General features: G+C 35.0%; 1 protein-coding gene across 1 annotated transcript in view; it reads right to left on the bottom strand.

Annotated features, from left to right (window-relative positions):
- Ranbp16 (Ran-binding protein 16) overlaps window positions 1-20,739 on the bottom strand; it is a 1,020,902-nt gene that overhangs the window by 776,960 nt on the left and 223,203 nt on the right. Inside the window, exon 7 of the mRNA XM_090392964.1 lies at window positions 16,972-17,121. Coding sequence (XP_090249090.1) covers window positions 16,972-17,121 — 150 coding nt within the window. The remainder of the gene's footprint in view (window positions 1-16,971; window positions 17,122-20,739) is intronic.

Here is a 20,739-nt window from a genome sequence, read left to right as displayed (position 1 = left end):
ATGCATTCATGAAGTAGCATAAGTTTACCATTATTTCAAGTGTGGACCGATAGCATGGCTGTTACTTGTAGATGTCTGGTCACTCCTAATCTCCCTTGTAAAAGATAAAATTAATTTAGAAACCTGCAATATTTAGTTAATATAAAAGCCATATGTACATGTTTTTGGGGTCTTATGGGTCAAAGCTGTATAACTGAGAGGAGACCTCCACATAGCCTTTAAAGGAATGCGGAGAACCGACCAGGGATTCTGATCTAATGTCCAATCCTTACCATCTCGTGGTGTACTCGGTGGGGTATCTACTTGGATACTGAACGAACAAGGATGGGCTGGCAATTTGGGATTTAGCCGACCAAATTGTATTCTTATTGGTTAACCCAAAGTAAAAAAAAAAAAAATGATGTACAACATGACAAAATTTCAAGCTGCCTGGGGCTTCGCTGGGTTAAACAACGCCCCCGTTGTTTTCGCCAGAGAACCAGAGCTAACAGCAAAAAGTCAGCTATTGGAACAAATCTCAAAACAAACCTCAACTCAACATCAGCAGAGTTAAAGATCGGTACTCTCAACATAAGAAGCCTGAATGGCAAAGAAAAGCTGAGAAATTAGATAAGTAACAGATCGACATAATAGGGGTAACTGAATCAAAAAAGACAAACACTGGTGTGATCTTTCTGAGCAAAAATACAAATGTTATATCCAATCAAGAAAAAGGAGTAGCCATAGTATTCAACACTGAAAACGAGGCTAATCTTCTTGAATGGCAGGCAGTCTCAAGTAGAGTGATGGTGGGCAAATATGAGAATGGGAAAGTGGACAATGACACCTATTTGTGCCTATGGTCCCACAGAAGGTTCTACTAAGGTAGAAGTGGAGGAATTTTTTGATGCTTTAGAAAAAGCAACTGACACAATGAAAAAGGAAAAGTTGGTCCTTATTGGGGATCTAATTAGCAGAGTAGGAAATGATTGTCAGACATACAAAAATATTTTGGGAAAATTTTGAGAAAAGAGCAAAGCTAATAATAATGGCAAATATCTGTTGGATTTCTGCTCGGGACATGGACTGGTTATTACTAACACCATGTTCCAACATAAAAATGTGCACAAATTCACATGGAGAGAAGAGGCAAGGAATAAGAAAAGTCTCATTGACTATGTTATTGTTGATAGTGATGTTTTCTCCCTGGTGCAGGACACCAGAGTGTACAGAGGATTTGAAATTGGAAGTGATCACTATTTAGTCTTGAGCAGGATAAAATTGAATTTCATATTGAAAAGAATAACATGTAAGAAAGTTTTAAAGCGAATAAAAGTTGAGCAGCTCTCAGATGTGAACTGTAGACTAAAATACACAAAGATTATTGAAGAAAAAATGAAATAGTTTGAGAACAGGAATCAAACCTTGGTGATTCAGTGGCAAACTCTGAAGAAAACACTGATTGGTTCTGCCAGAGAGGCATGTGGTGAGGTTGTCTGCAAGGATAAAAAAATCAGAATTTAATCAGTTAAAGAGGCAGTGAAGGAAAAGAAGAAAGCATACCAAAAGTTCCTGTCAAATAAGTCAACTTGTGCTCTTAGAAAATACAGAGACAAATGCAAAAATGCTAAACACTGTGTAAAACTAGCTAAACAAGTCATGGGAGGACTTTGGCAAGAACATTGAAAATAAATATCAAGAAGGTGATAAGATAATCTGGAGGTTGTTGAAGAAGCTTAGAAATGGAGGAAAGCGTGCTGTAAAAGGAATTAGAGATGATATAGGAGACATGAAAACGGGAGAAAAAGATATCCTTGAAGTATGGAGTAATTACTTCGAAAAAACTGTTAAATGAAACAAGCAGTGATGACAGCACAGTGATAAAAAACACTGACCAGGCATGCAGTCAGGAATACATATCCATACTTGAAGTGAAGTAGAAAAAGCCATCAAAGGCGTGAAATGTGGAAAGGCAGCAGGAGTAGATGATATTCGACCAGAAATGCTCAAGTATGGTGGTATAAGAGTCTTACAATGGCTGCACTGCATAGTTCAGAAAGCCTGGACAGGGGGACGAATTCTAGATGACTGGAGTAGAGCTCTCATAGTACCCATATATAAAAAGGGAAATAAAACTGAATGTGAGAATTACAGAGGTATATCCCTACTGAGTGTTCCTGGCAAGATCTATGCAAGTATACTTGAGAAACGGTTGACAAGAATTGTGGAAGAAAAGCTTGGTGAAGAACAAGCTGCTGGATTCAGGCCAAATAGAGGCTGTCAGGATCAGATCTTCACTTTACGACAAATAGTCGAGAAAGCATGGGAATATAACAAAGATCTGTATTTAAGTTTTGTCGATTTGGAAAAGGCATATGACAAGGTGCCAAGAGAGAAGCTATTCAATACGCTACAGTTATATGGTCTCCATGGGGCATTATATCAAGCAATACTTAGTCTTTATTTGAGTTGCAAGTCAGCAGTTAGAACTGAAGGAAGTACAGGAAGATTGCTTAATGTTAAATCCAGTGTGAGACAAGAATGTACATTATCTCCTCTGTTATTCATTATCTATATGGTTCACATTATGAAGGAAATGGTATTAAACATGATATCAAAATTGGAGATGTTAATGTCAGCTCTTTGCTTTATGCGGATGATGTTATACTTCTAAATAAATCCACTAAAAGTCTGCATGATTCTCTGACTAAATTGAATAACTGTTGTAATAGATATGGTATGAAGGTCAGCAATAAAAAGACAAAGACAATGAAAATAGGCAGAATCATTGAAAATGTCAACTGTGTTGTGAATGGAGAACCTGTGGAACACGTAAAACATTTCAGCTACTTAGGCACGATTTTTACTGAAGATGGTAAATTAAATATAGAAATAGACAACAGAATCAACAAAGTTGGTATGGTAGGAAGTCAACTGAATAAATTCATATGGAATAAGAGAGAAATTAGTCAGAACACTAAACTAGCTGTATACAAGACAGCGTTCAAACCAGATTTAACTTATGGATCTGAGAGGGTCAGACACTTGACCAAAGACTAGAGACCGCAGATATGATTGTCCTGAGAACGATTATAGGCGTGAACAGAGTAGATGGCATGAATGGCAATATCATATTAAAAAAAAAATGAGGAAATTAGGAAAGAACTTGATATTGTCAGCATCCAGGAATGCCTTAGCAGAGCTAATCTCAGGTGGTGTGGTCACTTAAACAGAATGGGCGAGGAAAGATTAGCAAAACAGTTGTTCTCTGCCAGGTTGGCAGGAAAACGACCCAGAGGAAGACCAAGGTATAGGTGGATTGATACAGTACAAAGTGCCTTAGACGATAGAAATATAAGATCTGATAATTTTGGATTTTTGACAAGTAACAGACTGATTTGGAGGAAAATTGTAGATTGGGAGTTAGTAATGATGTAATTTTTTTCATGTAGTACTATCATATCCTGTACACCCCTTGAGCGTACATGGCAGGAATTTGATGATGATGATGATGATGTACATGTTTTCATTATCTGGCAACATGACTGCCAAAATTTGAACACCTTCCTCGACCACTTGAACAAACAACATGAATGCATGAAATTTACTACTGAAATTGAAAATCAAAACTCACTTCCTCTCCTGGATACACTGGTTACATAACTTCCCTCAAGCAATCGATACTTCACTGTCTGCTGCAACACTACACATACTGGCTAATATATACATCTAACTCTTACCACCATTCTTCACAAAAATCTGGAGTCATTAACCTCAAAAATTAATCTCAGAGTTATAACAACTCGTTCAGATGAGCAAGCCTTTAAGCAAGAATTACAAATTATTAGTGATACATTTATAGACAATGGCTATAGCAAAAATACTATCATTAAAATTCTTCACAAATCTACTCCTAAAAATACAAATATAGATTACAACAAAACTGTAGCTATATCATACATTAAAGGCTTATCATATAAAATAAATAATTCTCCACCATTATAACTTTAATGCTACTTTACACTGCCTATAAAATTAAAAAACATTTTCACCTCCTCCTCCTCCAAGGCTCTCCACCCCCCATGCATCCAGGGTATACTGCGTCCATTGCATCTGTAGTTTAATTTATATTAGTGAAACTGGACACACAATTCTAATCTGTAATAAAAGAACACAAATTTTACATTAAATTTAATTTTGCTAAAGCAGGCCTCTCAGATCACATTCGTAACACCAAATTGAAAGGTACCCATTCTTTACATCATACAAAAATGTGGTATGAATGCAAATTTAAGTAAGCCTCTGAAATTTTGATCACTCATCCTATCTAAATAATAATGCTGCATAAAAATCACAAGAATATTGATGTCACACATTCAGCTCACAACGTATTTCAAGTTCTCTATCAAACCCTCACTTTAGAACTCTAAGCAATAATTTCATCTGTTAATGGACATCATCAATACTATTTTTTGTTCTAATTTATCTATGAGTAATCTTTAGCTTAATTTATCTGTTAGTGATTTCAACAAAAAATATTAGAACTTTATATTAGAACTTTAGCACTGTGGTAAGTTGTTAATGGATGACCAAATTAGTGTGACTTTAGCATAGTATGTAGATTGAAACATAGCTTGTTTCTTAGTATATTATATGTGTCTGTACTCCAGATGACGAACTTGATATAAGGTCAAAATATCAGATGTGTTATAGAAACACACCCTTCTCATGACACTGTCATTAGAAGTTGAAATTTCAATCTGATTGGTTGTTTCAGATTTACAGTAAAAGCAAGTAAGGATATGAGGCCAGTATATTATGTTTGTAAACTGCATATGTTCTTCTGACTTGTTTTGTAAGATAAAAAAAAACCTGAGTTACTGGAACAATAAACCCTACAGCTTCCCCGTTTTATTTAGGGGAAATCACTTATGTGAGAGAGAGATAATGTGTAATCTGTTTTTTCATTCACTGGACTAAATACTAAATAAAGGATTATAAAATTTCAAAATAATAATATGAAGTACAGGCAGTCCCCAACTTGTGTAAATTTGGAGTTATGTAAATTATCCTGAAAGAGCTATAAAAAAAAAAATTGTACTATAAAAATTTTACTTACCATGCGTACGTTACTCGCACGCCACCTAACAGCAGTCAATCGCAAGGCAGACAGCCTATGCAATACATGTGTGCACCTTCCATACTACTGAACATGGACACTGTGTGTATTCTTACGCTTTCATAATTTTTAGTGTTGGTGTGCACCGGGGTACAATCATGCCTGGAAAAAGGAATAGAAGTGGAAAAAGTGGACCCATGTGTAAATGCACCAAAATTGATCTAGGGATGAAAAGTATAAAGAAAAATAATTATCTAGTATTTATTTGATAATTATCTTTTAAAAACTTCTGTACGAAGTTCATAATAACGTGTCTTGCCACATATTTAAAAGTTTTCAAAGTTGATTTGTGTCATAGCAGCAGGAGATAAAACATCTTTACCATAAATTACCCTTGCTATGCATGAACATGACATTCTTGAATGTGATGCTTCCATAATATAACTTAATGTAATGCTTTTTCATAATGAAAATTTCTGGATAATGCCAGAAAAGATGTTTATAACATCAATCTGAAGGTAAACAAAGCAACCAGAAGATCTCATGGTCTTATGATATTTTTATATATTGCAGAGAGTACAAAGGAGAGTGTTAAAAATGATATCAGGATTGTGGAATACTGATTATCAATTTGTAGGCTGCAGACACTAGCAAACAGGAGAAAGAGGGGTGATATGATTGAAACCTATAAACTTCTAAAAGGGTCATACAGGATTTCGATTGATGGAATTTTTCTATTCATGGAGGGTGGAGAAAGGACAAGAGGGCATCCTTGGAAGCTGAGAATGAAGGCTGCTAAGAAGGGAGTGAGGGCTAGATTTTTCTCTCATAGGGTGGTGCATGATTGGAATTGATTGGCATTGGATGTTGCAAATGCAAGCAGTGTGAATGAATTCAAGAATAAGTATGATAGCTAGTGTGTGTGTGTGTAGTATGTAGCCTCCCTCGATGAGGCTCTGACTCCCTGGAGATCTCTCTTAATAATAAAGGTCCAAAGAGAAATAGATTATGCTTTTAGCCTATTACTGGGAGTTTTGTGAAGAGAAGAAAGCAGCCGCAGTTCAGTCATCACTTTATATTACTTCGCATCATATTATGTTTTATATTACTTCGAATTAATAATTACATACTAAAATCTAATTTATATGTACATCCTGTTAATGAAAATAACAAAAATAACCTTTACCATGTTAATGCACTACTGCATACATGTGCTGTAAACATGTAAAGAATAGGGTGTGATAAACAAGTGAGGGGAAGGGGTTAAATCCGACTTATGTAAATGTTGTGGGATGTAATTCTTACATAAGTCAGGGATTGCCTGCATTAAGATAAGGAAGGTGGGAGTAAAACCATTGAATTGTTTTAAATACAGCTTTTCTTTTCATAAAGAGAAAAGCTATTTCCTGTTCAATTATTCCTTTTGTATCAAGCACACTTACATAACAATTTTGAATATAAAGAGTGATTAAAACCTAATACTAATAAAGTTAATATATAAAATGCGTTTTTTTTAACAGTCTGAACTGTAGTAGGAAGAAGTGGTGCTAAGGCTTTATTTATTAGTCTCTGATTTATGGTGTTATTTTCTAATTTCACATGAAGGATTTCTCTTGAAAACTTATGCCCAGGGCTCAACAAATTATGCAAATCCTACTCGCCGTGCATCTGCATTTTCCAAAGTTAAAATTTTTTGTTTAAAAAGTTATTTTTTTTATTAAAGTCCTGACTATGAACCCAGATGAGAGTTGTTCCACAGCCTTATTATGGAACATCATATCACCCTTCCAGTGATGTGTACATATAAAATCCAGTTTAACAGGATTTAAGCTATACTATGTCCACCTGATATACAGATTCAGGATGGAAATAAGGAACATGAAATAAGGAAATGTAATTCCATCATAAACATTAAAATACATCACATTCTCTTCTCCCACATATGGAATACTTGAAAAAATCCCCATTTCAGAAGAGTCAAGACACCATAATATAATAAAACAAATATGTGAATTCATATTTGTGAATACACATGGATAACTAACAAACCAATCCCTGAACCATCTGAAGGAAAAATATGATTACATAATCAACAGCTTTTGTCAGAAATTTACCTAAATTGACCTCAGTCCAACATCCAAAAGCAACCTATATCCACCAAAACTCCCCACCTTCCTTACCTCTTCCTTATCACAATAACGTTACCAAGGATGTATTCCATTAAACTAAAACAGCAACTTCCACTGATGCCTTTTCCTCAACCTTGAAAATTATGAAAACTGTAACTGGACAATGCAAATGGAGTAGAACTTATTCAACATAAAATGCTTAAATGAACTCTTAAAAGCTTTACTGTCCACAGTGAACATTCAAAAAGCTTGGTCAGCACATGAATTTTCAACTGAATAAGCAGAACTCTCACTGTACCTACTGATAAAAGAGTAAACGAATGAGTGAATTATTGAGGGATTTGAGGCAAATGTTTCAAGAGGAAAATATATGTCTGAAGCTAAGAAATTAAAACAAGTTAATGCCAAGCAGGGAGCCAACCACATTTTCTATTTTGAGTCCAATGAGTAAGAAACCCAGACAACATAACAAGGATTTCTAAAAAGCTTTGCTGATTGTTAAAAGACAATTGACATCACCATCAAATTCCTGCTAAGGACCCTAAAGGGGGTGTACAGAATATGATAGTACCACGTGAAAAATTTACATTACTAACTTCCTATCTACAATTTTCCTCCAAATCACCCTGTTACTTGTTAAGACTCCAACATTATCAGATCTTATATTTCTATCGTCTAAGGCACGTTGTACCGTATCAATCCACCTATATCTTGGTCTTCTTCTGGTTCGTTTTCCTGCCAACCTGGCAGAGAACACTTGATTTGCAAATCTTTCCTTCGAAATTATGAAACTTTGAAGCTAAACTTTGAACATTGAAAATAAACATCAAGAAGGTGGTAAGATATTCTGGAGGTTGTTGAAGAAGCTTAGAAATGGAGGAAAATTCCTGACATGTACCCTCAAAGGGTGTACAGGATATGATAGTACTACATGAAAAATTTACATCATTACTAACTCCCTGTCTACAATTTCCCTCCAAATCAGTCTGTTACCTGTCAAGCTTCAAACCTTATCTGATCTTATATTTCTATCTTCTAACGCACTTTTTACCATATCAAACCACCTATATCTTGGTCTTCCTCTGGATCTTTTTCCTGCCAACCTGGCAGAGAACACTTGTTTTGCTAATCTTTCCTTTCCCATTCTGTTTAAGTGACCCATACCACCTGAGATTAGCTCTGCTAATGCATTCCTGGATGCTGACAATGTCAAGTTCTTTCCTAATATCCTCATTTTCAATATGATATTGCCATTCATGGCATCAGTTCATGCCCCTAATCTTTCTCAAGACTCTCATATCTGCTGTCTCTAGTATTTGGTCAAGTGTTTTACTTCTAACCCAGCCAATAAGTTAAAATTGGTTTAAACACTGTCTTGTATACAGCTAATTTAGTGTTTTGGCTAATTTCTCTCTAATTCCATATAAATTTATTCATTTGACTTCCTACCATACCAGCTTTGATGATTCTGTTGTCTATTTCCATATTTAACTTACCATCTTCACTAAAAATCATGCCTATGTAGCTGAAATGTTTTACTTGTTCTATAGGTTCTCCATTCACAATGCAGCTGATATTTTTAATGATTCTGCTTATTTTCATTGTCTTTGTCTTGTTATTGCTGACCTTCATACCATATCTATTACAATAGTTATTCGATATAGTCAGTGAATCTTGCAGACTTCTAGCAGATTTATTTAGAAGTATAACATCGTCTGTTAAAAGCAAAGAGCTGACATTAACATCTCCAATTCTGATATCATGTTTAATGCCACTTTTCTTCATAATGTGATCCATATAGATAATGAAAAACAGAGGGAATAATGTACATCCTTGTCTCACACCAGACTAACATTAAACCATCTTCCTGCACTTCCTTCAATTCTAACTGCAGACTTACAACTCAAATAAAGACTAAGTATTGCTTGATATAATGCCCCATTGACACAATATAATTGTAGGGTTTTGAATAGCTTTTCTATTGGCACATTGTCGTATGCCTTTTCCAGATCAACAAAACTTAAATACAGATCTTTGTTATATTCCCATGATTTCTCAACTATTTGTCATAAAGTGAAAATCTGATCCTGACAACCTCTATTTGGCCTGAATCCTGCTTGTGCTTCAGAACAAAGGAAAATAAGCAGAAGTTAGCTCAGTGCTTTAATATAAAATTGAGCATGAAAATTAACTTATTTAAAAAATAAATAAAGTGTATTCTGATTGGTTAAACCTAACTCGTAGCATGTTCAGTTTCAGTTGATTTGGAGCAATTTTTAATAACAACTGCATCAGCCATTACAAAAGAAACTGTTGAGAAGGATTGTGGAAGAAAAGCTTCCACAATCCTTCTCAACCGTTTCTCAAGTATACTTGCATAACTCTTACCAGGGATACTCAGTAGAGAAATACTTCTGTAATTCTCACATTCAGTTTCATTTCCCTTTTTATATATGGGTACTAAGAGAGCTCTACTCCAATCAGCTGGAATTCATCCCTCTCTGTCCAGGCCTTCTGAACTATGCAGTGCAGCAACTGTAAGACTTTTATACCTCCAAACTTCAGCATTTCTGGTCGAATATCATCTACTCCTGCTGCCTTTCCATATTTCAGGCCTTTGATGGCTTTTTCTACTTCAAGTGAGTATATGTATTCCAGACTGCATGTTTGGATGTTTTTTTTATCACTGCTTGTTTCATTTAGCAATTTTTTGAAGTAATTACTCCATACTTCAAGGATATCTTGAACAACTGATAGGATATCTTCAAGGATAAACAATATCAAGGTCAACTGACATAGTACTAAAAAAAGAGTTGCAGAAAACACTATTTAATAACAGATACCCCTTATGCTTGGAGGGGGGGGGGGTTACAATGAAGTTGCAAATTAACAGACAGAAAGAAAGGATGCAAAGAAGAAAACAATTTGATGCTAAATAAAATCATTTAGTTGATCCAAATTGCATATAAGGAAAGTTGTACACTATCTCCACTGCTATACTGAGCACATGATTACAGGTATTGTTGCAAATAACAGAAACCAAAGGAAAATAAGCAGAAGTTAAATCAGTGCTTTAATATAAAATTAAGCATGAAAATTAACTTATTAAAAAAAAATAAAAAATCAAGTGTATTCTCACTGGTTAAACCTAACTGGTAGCATGTTCAGTTTTAGTTGATTAGGAACAATTTTTAATAAAAACTGCATCAATCATTACAAAAATAAATAACATAATAACAGTGCTGGTATAGTGAAGAGCAAAGCAAATTTATATGGAACAGGAGAGAAACCAGCCATGACATCAAAACAGTATGAAACTTCATTCAAACCAATTTTAACAATAAATTTTTGAGGATGGAATTAGAAATAAAATAGCTGATCAAAGATAACACCAAATATGAATTATAGAGAAAATAATAGTAATAAACTAACAGACACAATGGCAGAAGTATATTAAAAACAAAGATATTAAAAAAAAATTTGATATTATTAATATTCAAGCATAAACAGGACAAATCTAAGGCAGGATAGACAATGAAGTATCTCAAAAGGCACAGGATACAAAAAGACCATTGTGGTCATTTTGAATTATGGCAAGGCAGCTCATGAGTCACAAGATAAAAGATTACCAAATTAGATGTAAAGTAAAAATGAAGGAACAGAGCCAAGAGGAAAACTACAATTAATGAGTTATGATTACCTTAGATTAAGATTACAGAAAATGATCGATTAGTGACATAAACAAGCGAAAAACTAGAAGAAAACTATAAATTGCAAAACTAGTAATAAAAACTAATAAAATCTTAATGATGGAGATAGCTATTCTACACCCCCACCCCTGTGGGTATAAAGGCATAACAGCTCCGAACACAAAATATAAATATAAATCAATTCTATTCAGGGCCAATTAGCTCAACGAAATACTTATGTAAACTTATGTAAAAGCTTAAGTGTCACTGATTATTCATAATAATGTAAAATCTCCCACGATAATTTAAATTAGTTAACTTATCAGGCTCAGTTTTACAGGGGTTTCAAACACATGTATATATAATGAAAAATGTGAAATTAGAATAATAGTTAAATAATACTTTAAATTCTTGTAAAGTGCATAAAATAATTCCTGTTGAAAGTTGTATGAAAAAGGAAAGAGAGGGGATTAAACAAGATTAGAAATGTGAATCAGCAAAAGTTCACGAGTCTTGCAAACAAAATTAAGTGCTCACATTAGAGACATTTGAAGGGGGAGAGAGACAAAGTGATGTCATTATACAAAGGGGTAATAACGGAAAATTCGGTATTGAAATAAAGGATTTAAAAGACATTTAAGGGGACTGAGAGGGGACAGAGCCTCTTTTTTCGTTTGTCCTTTACCCTTCTCGGAGGATCCAGTTCTGTTGGTAAGGAGACGAGGCTGTACCTGTGGGGTTCAATGCACGGAAGGACGATGAGAAGGCAACTACCCAAGGATGTGATGGAGAGATCGGCAGTTAATTCCTAGCAACCTGATGAAAAATCGTAGCAGTTGTGTCAATGGGATATCTCCCTGATATCATCAGACTGTTTCCAGGATGAGACCTGTGCATGGATGCGAATTTCCCCGATAAAGACCAAGTGACCAACCAGTGAGGGTAGAAACAGCTGTTGTCATAGGAAGTTTGAAGAAAGGATATTGTCCGCAACCCTAGTTTAGAGCACCGTAATTGTCTATGGAGCGCCCATGCGACTATTGTACCCTGAAGTAAAGGAACAGAGGCAAGAAATACTGACTGAAATATTGTTCATATGACTGGACTGTGAATGAAAATGCTTTGTTAATGTTTTTTTTTTTTTTTTTAGATGTATAAAATTAGTATTAGCATGAGTGATATTTGTGCTTACAGAACGGAGTTGGTGTGAACTGAGTTTAGAGCTGTAGATACACAAATGTAAAATGCTATGATTATGTTCAAAGAATAGAAGGAACAAAATTAGATTAGAAACAAGGGGACAACTGCTCCTATATATTGTAAATTTGATGAATAACATCCTAAAGTTACGTGAACGCTATGTGTTTAACTATTAATGTATGTTAAGCTGATTCAGTATAGTTTCAAAGAGAAGTTTCCGCCTCGTGTATGTATTACTTGTAACCTCTTGCTAGTTAGCAATAAACTTGTTTTGTTTAATTAATAACCTTGCCTGATCTTTTGTCAGTGCACTGTCTTGAAATAATTGCGAACCTGTGTGCAAACTGATAGGAATCACCACGACATGCTGCATGAGTAGATGTAATTTAGCTGTAATTTTGCCTGTGTTCTATTAAACCTTGATAAGTTTAGAATACCAAGATTCCACTTATTGTCATTTAACAAAGCAAAGACCATATAAGAAAATTAAGTATATGCATGTTTCTAGGTATGTGTTGTTGTGTACTTTGTATAATATTGAATACATTAGTTTTAAAAAGGAAGGAATTGTGAAATAACTCAGGGAGACATTGTTTACTTGATAAAAGAAAAGAATATATAAGGAAAATATGTCAATGATAAGTGTATGTTAATAATATTGGTTTAGAGTTCATATTACCTTGATGTAAAACAACTTGTAAGAGAAAAGACAAAGATAATCTGTATGAACAAAAGTTCAAAGTTTGGGGGAAAGTACATGGTTGCCTCCGGCAGTCATATGCTCACAGAATATGAAGAAAACTAGCGGAGAGAGAAAATGGACGTTGTGAGGTCAGACCCGTGTGACGAAAATTTCTGCGTGCCGGGTGAACGACTTAAGTTACAGTGATGGCCATCAGGGAGGAGATATAAAAGGATTAAAAAAAACCCTTAAGTCTCTTCTCTTTTCGTTTCCCCTCATGGTTGACCGGCTCTCTCGGGGTGCCAGGTTTTTCGTTGACTGGACGGTTGCAGGAGCACCTCCATTCCTGAGCACCCAGACGATGTTTCTACGGAAAATCTAGTCACGGACTCCCGGGAAGCAGCGGCAGGCCGTGTTGGAAGAAATACGCATCCCGAAGGATGAGACCGAGAGGTCATGAAAGGATCGCTTGAGCATATCGATGATCGGAGAATTATAGGCCCAGAAAAAAATGAGGGTACTGAGCAAAAGTCCAATTGAACAAAAGATAAACTGATGATGATGCAGCAAGAGTGAGGAACTCGTGTGTGGATAAGTAAAAAATTTGTTCATTGTTTGTGTATAACCTGAAAACACTTAATGTTATGTGAAACTTTGATAGTGAAGGACTCAGATAGAATTATAAGACAGGACTATAGCATAAATTTGTTATATAGGAGATCATGAAAGGATAATCTTCTTAACAAGATTGAATTATAGTATATGTTAATGGATGTTAAGAAAGTTCAACCTAAGGAATGAATGAGATACGGATTGTTAGTATTAAGATTGCAATGTGAGATTTATAAATTGTGTGAGTTGCATAAGGTAAATTGTGTCTTGATGATTATATCTGTCGAGAATGTTTATGTAGATTGATTTGATTTGGATTTTAACTAACCTTGAATGGAATCTTTTCTTGTATTACTAGCTGTATATATAATGTTTAATAACCCTTGCTATTCTTTAATCAAGACTGTCTGTGTATGGAATCCAATGCACCACTTGTAAAAATGCTACGAATCTGAGCAGGAAAATTCTAGAGTACGATTAAGGTCACGGTTGCAAATCTAGTGTTATTTCAGTACATCTTCTTACTCACTTCTTGATTAACATAATTTATTTTAATCTAAGAGTTCTAAGTGGCACAGCATAAAAAAATAAATTTCTTACAACTTTAAGAGAGGTAGATTACGAAGGCTCTGCCACACTGCTTTTGGCTCGACCCTGGGGCTATCCCTTTGTGATCCAGAGGTACCACATGACACAAATAGGAAGGACTTTACATGTAACATTAAGAAACTATGAAATTTAAAGAAATAGGACACAACAGTTCCCCATCCTAAAATTCTCAGACTATATTAATTCAATTAGGCTGGCAGAGTCAATAATCACACAAATTTGTCTAGTTGAGAAGTATGAGAATTTTGGCAAAATGTAAATCAGACACAACTGTAACCTTAAGGCCTGCTTTGTATCACAGGGAACTACGGACAGAGTTAAGAAAGGACAAAAGAGGATCAAGTGTAAGGTAGGATTAGTTAAAAGTAAGATAATGAGTAATATTAGTAGCCCGTATTAATTTTTCAAAGGCTTGTTCAAAGATCTATTTGAGAGTAATTATATTAGAGTGATTGGCCCAACACTTACAATCCAAGTACAGTGATACCTCGGCTAACAAATGACCCTGCTAACGAATTTTCTGGCTAACAAAGATTTTTTTTTGCTATTTTTTCGGACTCGGCTAACGAATATGGATTCGGCTAATGAATGTTTTAGTGGATGCGCGAGCTAACATAAAACAGCAAACATGAACGGTTGGGCCATTCCAGGAGCTTATCTTTTCCATCTGTATGTGTGTGACAAAGAAATGAGCTGACCACATCACAAATGCCAAAAGAACTTTCATCACAAAAGAAGAGAAGTGTATGCTAGGGTACAAACCTATGAAAGATAGAATAACTCTTTTATTTTGTGCTAATGCAAATGGTGATCTCAAAATTAAACCAATGTTGGTCTACCACTCTGAGACACCAAGAATTTTCACAAAGGAGAATGTTTGCAAGCCCATGCTTAGTGTTTACTGGAAGTCAAACACCAAGGCATGGGTAACAAGAAGTATATTCACAGAGCGGGATCATGGAGGTGTTTCGGCCCACGGTGAAAAAGTACCTGAGAGAAGAAAACTTACCTGAAAAGGCTGTGCTTCTTCTGTACAATGCTCCAGGCCATCCACCTGGCTTGGGAGAAGATTTGGAGGCAGAATTCAACTTCATTCAGATAAAATTTCTTCCTGCAAACACCACATCTAATATTTTGCAACCCATGGACCAACAGGTCATATCAAACTTTAAGAAATCGTATACAAAACACATGCTCCAAAGATGTTTTGATGCAACTTCATTTACCAGTATAACTCTGGGGGAATTCTGGAAGGATCATTATCATATCCTTCATGCTATTCAAGTCATTGCCATGGCATGGGACGGGACACTTAATGCTGTGTGGAAAAAGTTATGGCCAGACTGCTGCAAGATAAGAAGTTCTGTTTCCAGTGTTCAAGATGCTGAAGCTGCTCCTGGGGAACTTACTGCTGAAAATGCTGACATCGTAGATAAGATAGTCCTTGAGCAAAGCATTACATCTGGAGGTACATGAAGATGTAGAAGAATCAGTTGAAGAACACTGAAAAGATCTGACAACAGAAGATCTTGAAGAGTTGCAAAAGCAACTGAATTAGGAAAGAGACAGGGAATATAAAGAGTGCTCGTCAGAGGAGGAGGACAGCAACAAAAAGGGAAGAATGCCAGCAGGTGACATTAAAAAAATGCTACAGTACTGGGAAGAGTTTCAGTCTTTGGCTAAGTGGCATCCCAACAAAGCTGATATGAACAGACTTTGTGCCTTGGTTGAAGACAAGTGTCTGAACCACTTTAAAAACATTCTGAAAAAAAAAAAAGAAGTTCAATCAACTTTGGACAGATTTTTGACTTCTCCTTTAGCAAAGTGACAGAGGCCAGCTACTGAAGAAGAGGAGCCTTACCTTGAATAAACTTCGAAAATTTGGAAGAAGAATAGTAAAAAAGTTGTGTACATATTTTCAGTATAATAAAGTATATATAATAGTGTAAAAATCGTCAGTTTTTCATTCTACTTTCCATTCTCCATCTAATTGGGTAGCTGTTCATCTCAGCCTTTGATGAGTTTTTGCCCTTTTATAGTGTGCTTTTTATTATTTTATAAAACTTATCTTTAAATAGTAGGCAGCATCTAGAAAGAATTAAACGATTTTCTATAGAAACCAATGGGAAATCACGTTTCGGCTAACGAATGTGATTCCGGAACGAATTATCTTCATTAGCCGAGGTATCACTGTATACAAAACTGAGAATAACAATAATAACAACAACACCCAAGAGAATATAACAATAGCACTATTCACTGAGAGAATATAGCAATAGCACTTCAAGGTATAAACAACACCAAGAGAGGAAAAATTTACATTTACTGAACTTACATTTTGTCGCTAGCTTTCTACTTGCATCTTCAGGACACAAATGATATCAGTGACAAGCACATGGAACTGAATTAAATAATTGTGGAAAACATTTCAAAGTGTAACTGAAACAGAAGTAATGTCCTTATAGTGCTTCCCAGTATAAACACCGAGAAGAAAAAGACATTAGTTCTAAGTTCTGTTTCAGTGATATCTTAAAATGTACCTGAAACAGAACTGTGCTGTGTGCTTGTCACATTTATAATGTGTACGCTGAAGATGTTTGATAGAAAACCAGCAAAAAATTAATAAGTTCCATAAATGCATTTTTCCTCTCTTGATACTTGTTTATACTATGAAGAGCTATTTTAAACAGGTCAATAAAATATGAATCATCAACAAAGAAGAATACTATGCAACAGTGCAGTGATACTTTTACAAAAAACTATAAATCCCACAAATTGGAAAAAAATTAGTTATAATTGGTTGATGGGCATGAACAAATTTAAAAAGCAGAGATTGTATGTATTTTAAATCTTTTATTATAATAAAATATGCATTTAACAAAATTTACAATTCCTGAACAAAATCTTTCAGTAAGCTTTAAAAAAATACATGTGAATATCATAAACACCTACCTGGGTCTCATCATTAAAAGATAAAGATTTCCAATTCTCCAATGCCCTTCTCAAAAGATCACAAGCAAGCTGAAATATTTCATACAACTGTGTATCCCTAAACGATGATGCTATTTTCCTTTGCTTTGTAAGTGATTTGTTTGCTTCTGCCTAAAATTCAACAGATGATTACTATGAATATCTTTAATTTTGAAAAAGTTATGAGAATCTTGTTAATGGAACCTTGGCAGAAAAATTATTAGTATTTTAACATTTCAGTCCCCTGCCACCACCACCACCAGTACGAACAAATTTCATTCTCAAGTGAAATAATATCTGAGATAAGAACATTATTATTTAATTCAAGTTTATAACTTTCTTTTTTACTGTTACAAAAAATGTTGAAATTCTAGCTTTGCTATTAATACAAAGTTCAGCCAATTCATCAGCAATTTGGTATAGAGGTTAGCATCTACCATGATTAATTTTGATGTGTGTGTATGTGGGGGGGGGGGGGGGGGGGTAAGAGAATTCCATGATCAAAGAGCCATTGACAGGAGTGCTTGACGTGTTAATACAACAGTAAATTACATTTTGAATGAATAAAAAAAATAATAATAAATTTAAAAAAATAAATAAAAATAAACTTGAAAATAACAAAATATTTAAATGGATAATATCTTTTATGAAAAGGTATTCATAAAACATAAATAACATTAACACAATTTCATTGCATTTTAATAAACTTAAAAATTTTTTTCTCTGGCAATCTATTCTAAAACAAAACACAGCCTGCATATATAGAAATTGTGGATTCAACATTCGTTAACTCAACAACCAGATAATTCCTACTAGAGAAAATTAATTTTACTGGATGACATTCTTCAGTCGTTTTCAAATTTATTCATCATCATCAAATTCCTGACATGTACCTTCAAGGTGTGTATAGGATATGATAGTACTACATGAAAAAGTTACATCATTACTAACTTCCTATCTACAATTTTTCTCCAAATCAGCCAGTTATTTGTTAAGACTCCAATATTATCATCATCAGATCTTATATTTCTATCGTCTAAGGCACATTGTACAGTATCAATCCACCTATATCTTGGTCTTCCTCTGGGGCGTTTTCCTGCCAACCTGGCAGAGAACACTTGTTTTGCTAATCTTTCCTCATCCATTCTGTTTAAGTGACCATACCAGCTGAGATTAGCTCTACTAACACATTCCTGGATGCCGACAATGTCAAGTTCTTTCCTCATAACCTCATTTTTAATATGAAACTGCCATTGATGGCATCTGTTCATGCCTCTAATCTTTCTCAGGAATCTCATATCTGCAGTCTCTAGTCTTTGGTCAAGTGTTTTACTTCTGACCCAGCTCTAAGATCCATAAGTTAAAACTGGTTTGAACACTGTCTTGTATACAGCTAATTTAGTGTTCCGACTAATATCGCTCGTATTCCTTATGAATTTATTCAATTGACTTCCTCCAATATCAGCTTTGTTAATTCCGTTGTCTATTTCCATATTTAATTTACCATCTTCACTAAAAATCGTGCCTAAGTAGCTGAAATGTTTTACTTGTTCTACAGGTTCCCCGTTCACAAAACAACTGACATTTTCAACAACTCTACCTATTTTCATTGTCTTTGTCTTTTTAATGCTGACCTTCATACCATATCTATTAGAACAGTTATTCAATTTAGTCAGGGAATCTTGCAAACTTGTAGTGCATTTATTTAGAAGTATAACATCATCTGCATAAAGCAAAGAGCTGACATTAACATCTCCAATTCTGATATCATGTTTAATACCACTTTCCTTCATAATGTGATCCATATAGATAATGAATAACATTATGGATAATGTACATCCTTGTCTCACACCAGATTTAACATTAAACTATCTTCCTGTGCTTCCTTCAATTCTAACTGCTGACTTACAACTCAAATACAGATTAAGTATTGCTTGATACAATGCCCCATCGACACCATATAACTGTAGTGTATTGAATAGCTTCTTTCTTGGTACCTTGCCATACGCCTTTTCCAGCTCGACAAAACCTAAATACACATCTTTGTTATATTCCCATGCTTTCTCAACTATTTGTCGTAAAGTGAAGATCTGATCCTGACAGCCTCTATTTGGCCTGAATCCAGCTTGTTCTTCGCCCAGCTTTTCTTCCACAATTCTTCTCAACCGTTTCTCAAGTATACTTGCATAGATCTTGCCAGGAACACTTAGTAGGGAAATACTTCTGTAATTCTCACATTCAGTTTTATTTCCCTTTTTATATATGGGTACTATTAGAGCTCTACTCCAATCATCGGGAATTCTTCCCTCTGTCCAGGCTTTTTGAACTATGCAGGGCAGCCATTGTAAGACTCTAACACCAGCATACTTCAGCATTTCTGGTCGAACATCATCTACTCCTACTGCCTTTCCAGATTTCAAGCCTCTGATGGTTCTTTCTATTTCCAGTATGAATATGTATTACTGACTGTATGCTTGTTGACTATGTTTTTACCACTGTGCTATCGCTGCTTGTTCAAATTAGCAATTTTTCGAAGTAATTACTCCATACTTCAAGGATATCTTTTTCTGCTGTTTTCATGTCACCTTTATCATCTCTAACTACTTTTACAGCACTCTTTCCTCCATTTCTAAACTTCTGCAAAAACTTCCAAAATATCTTACCACCTACTTGATATTTATTTTCTATGTCCTTGCCAAAGGCCTCACATGACTTTTGTTTAGCTAGTTTTACACAGTGTTTAACTTTCTCACATTTGTCTCTGTCAGTTTGTCTCGAAGAGCAAAAACTGACTTATTTCTCAGGAAGTTTCGATATGCTTTCTTCTTTTCCTTCACTGCCTCTTTAACTTCCTGTGTCCGCCATGGAGCTCTGATTTTTCTATCCTTGCAGACTACCTCACCACATGCCTCTCTGGTAGAATTGCTCACGGTTTTCTTCAAGGCTTGCCAATGAATCTGCAAGGTTTGGTTCCTGTTTTCAAACGCTTTCATTTTTCTTCAATAATCTTTGTGTATTTTAGTCTACAGTTCACATCTGAGAGCTGCTCAACTTTTATTTGCTTTAAAACTTTCTTACATGTTATTCTTTTCAATATGAAATTCAATTTTATCCTGCTCAAGACTACACAGTGATGGTTCCAATTTCAAATCCTCTGTACACTCTGGTCTCTTGCACCAGGGATAAAACATCACTATAAACTATAGCATAGTCAATGAGGCTTTTCTTATTCTTTGCCTCTTCTCTTCATGTCAATTTGTGAACATTTTTATGTTGGAACATGATGTTAGTAATAAACAGTCCATGTCCTGAGCAGAAATCCAACAACTATTTGCCATTATTATTAGCTTTGCTCTTTTCTCCAAATTTTCCCAAAATATTTTTGTATGTCTCACAATCATTTCCTACTCTGCTATTTAGATCCCTAACAAGACCCAACTTTTCCTTTTTCATTGTGTCAGTTGCTTTTTCAAAGCAGCAAAAAATTCCTCAACTTCTACCTGAGTAGAACCTTCAGTGGGACCATAGGCACAAATAAGTCTCATTGTCAAATTCCCTATTGTGATATTGCCTACATCACTCTACTTGAGACTGCCTGCCATTAAACAAGATTAGCCTCGTATTTTGTGTTGAATACTATGGCTACGCCTTCTTTTCCTTGATTGCAATTTCCTGAATATAACATTTTGTATTTATTGTTCAGAAGATTTTGCCAGTTTTTGTCTTTTTTGTTTCAGTCACCCCTATTAT

Source organism: Typopeltis vanoorti, chromosome 5 (genome assembly GCF_054136105.1).
Source record: "Typopeltis vanoorti isolate ZY-2024b chromosome 5, IOZ_Tvanoo_1.0, whole genome shotgun sequence".
NCBI classification, from domain to species: domain Eukaryota; kingdom Metazoa; phylum Arthropoda; class Arachnida; order Uropygi; family Thelyphonidae; genus Typopeltis; species Typopeltis vanoorti.
The sequence above is the reverse complement of the archived record's forward strand: the minus strand, read 5'-3'. Positions and strand labels throughout refer to the sequence as shown.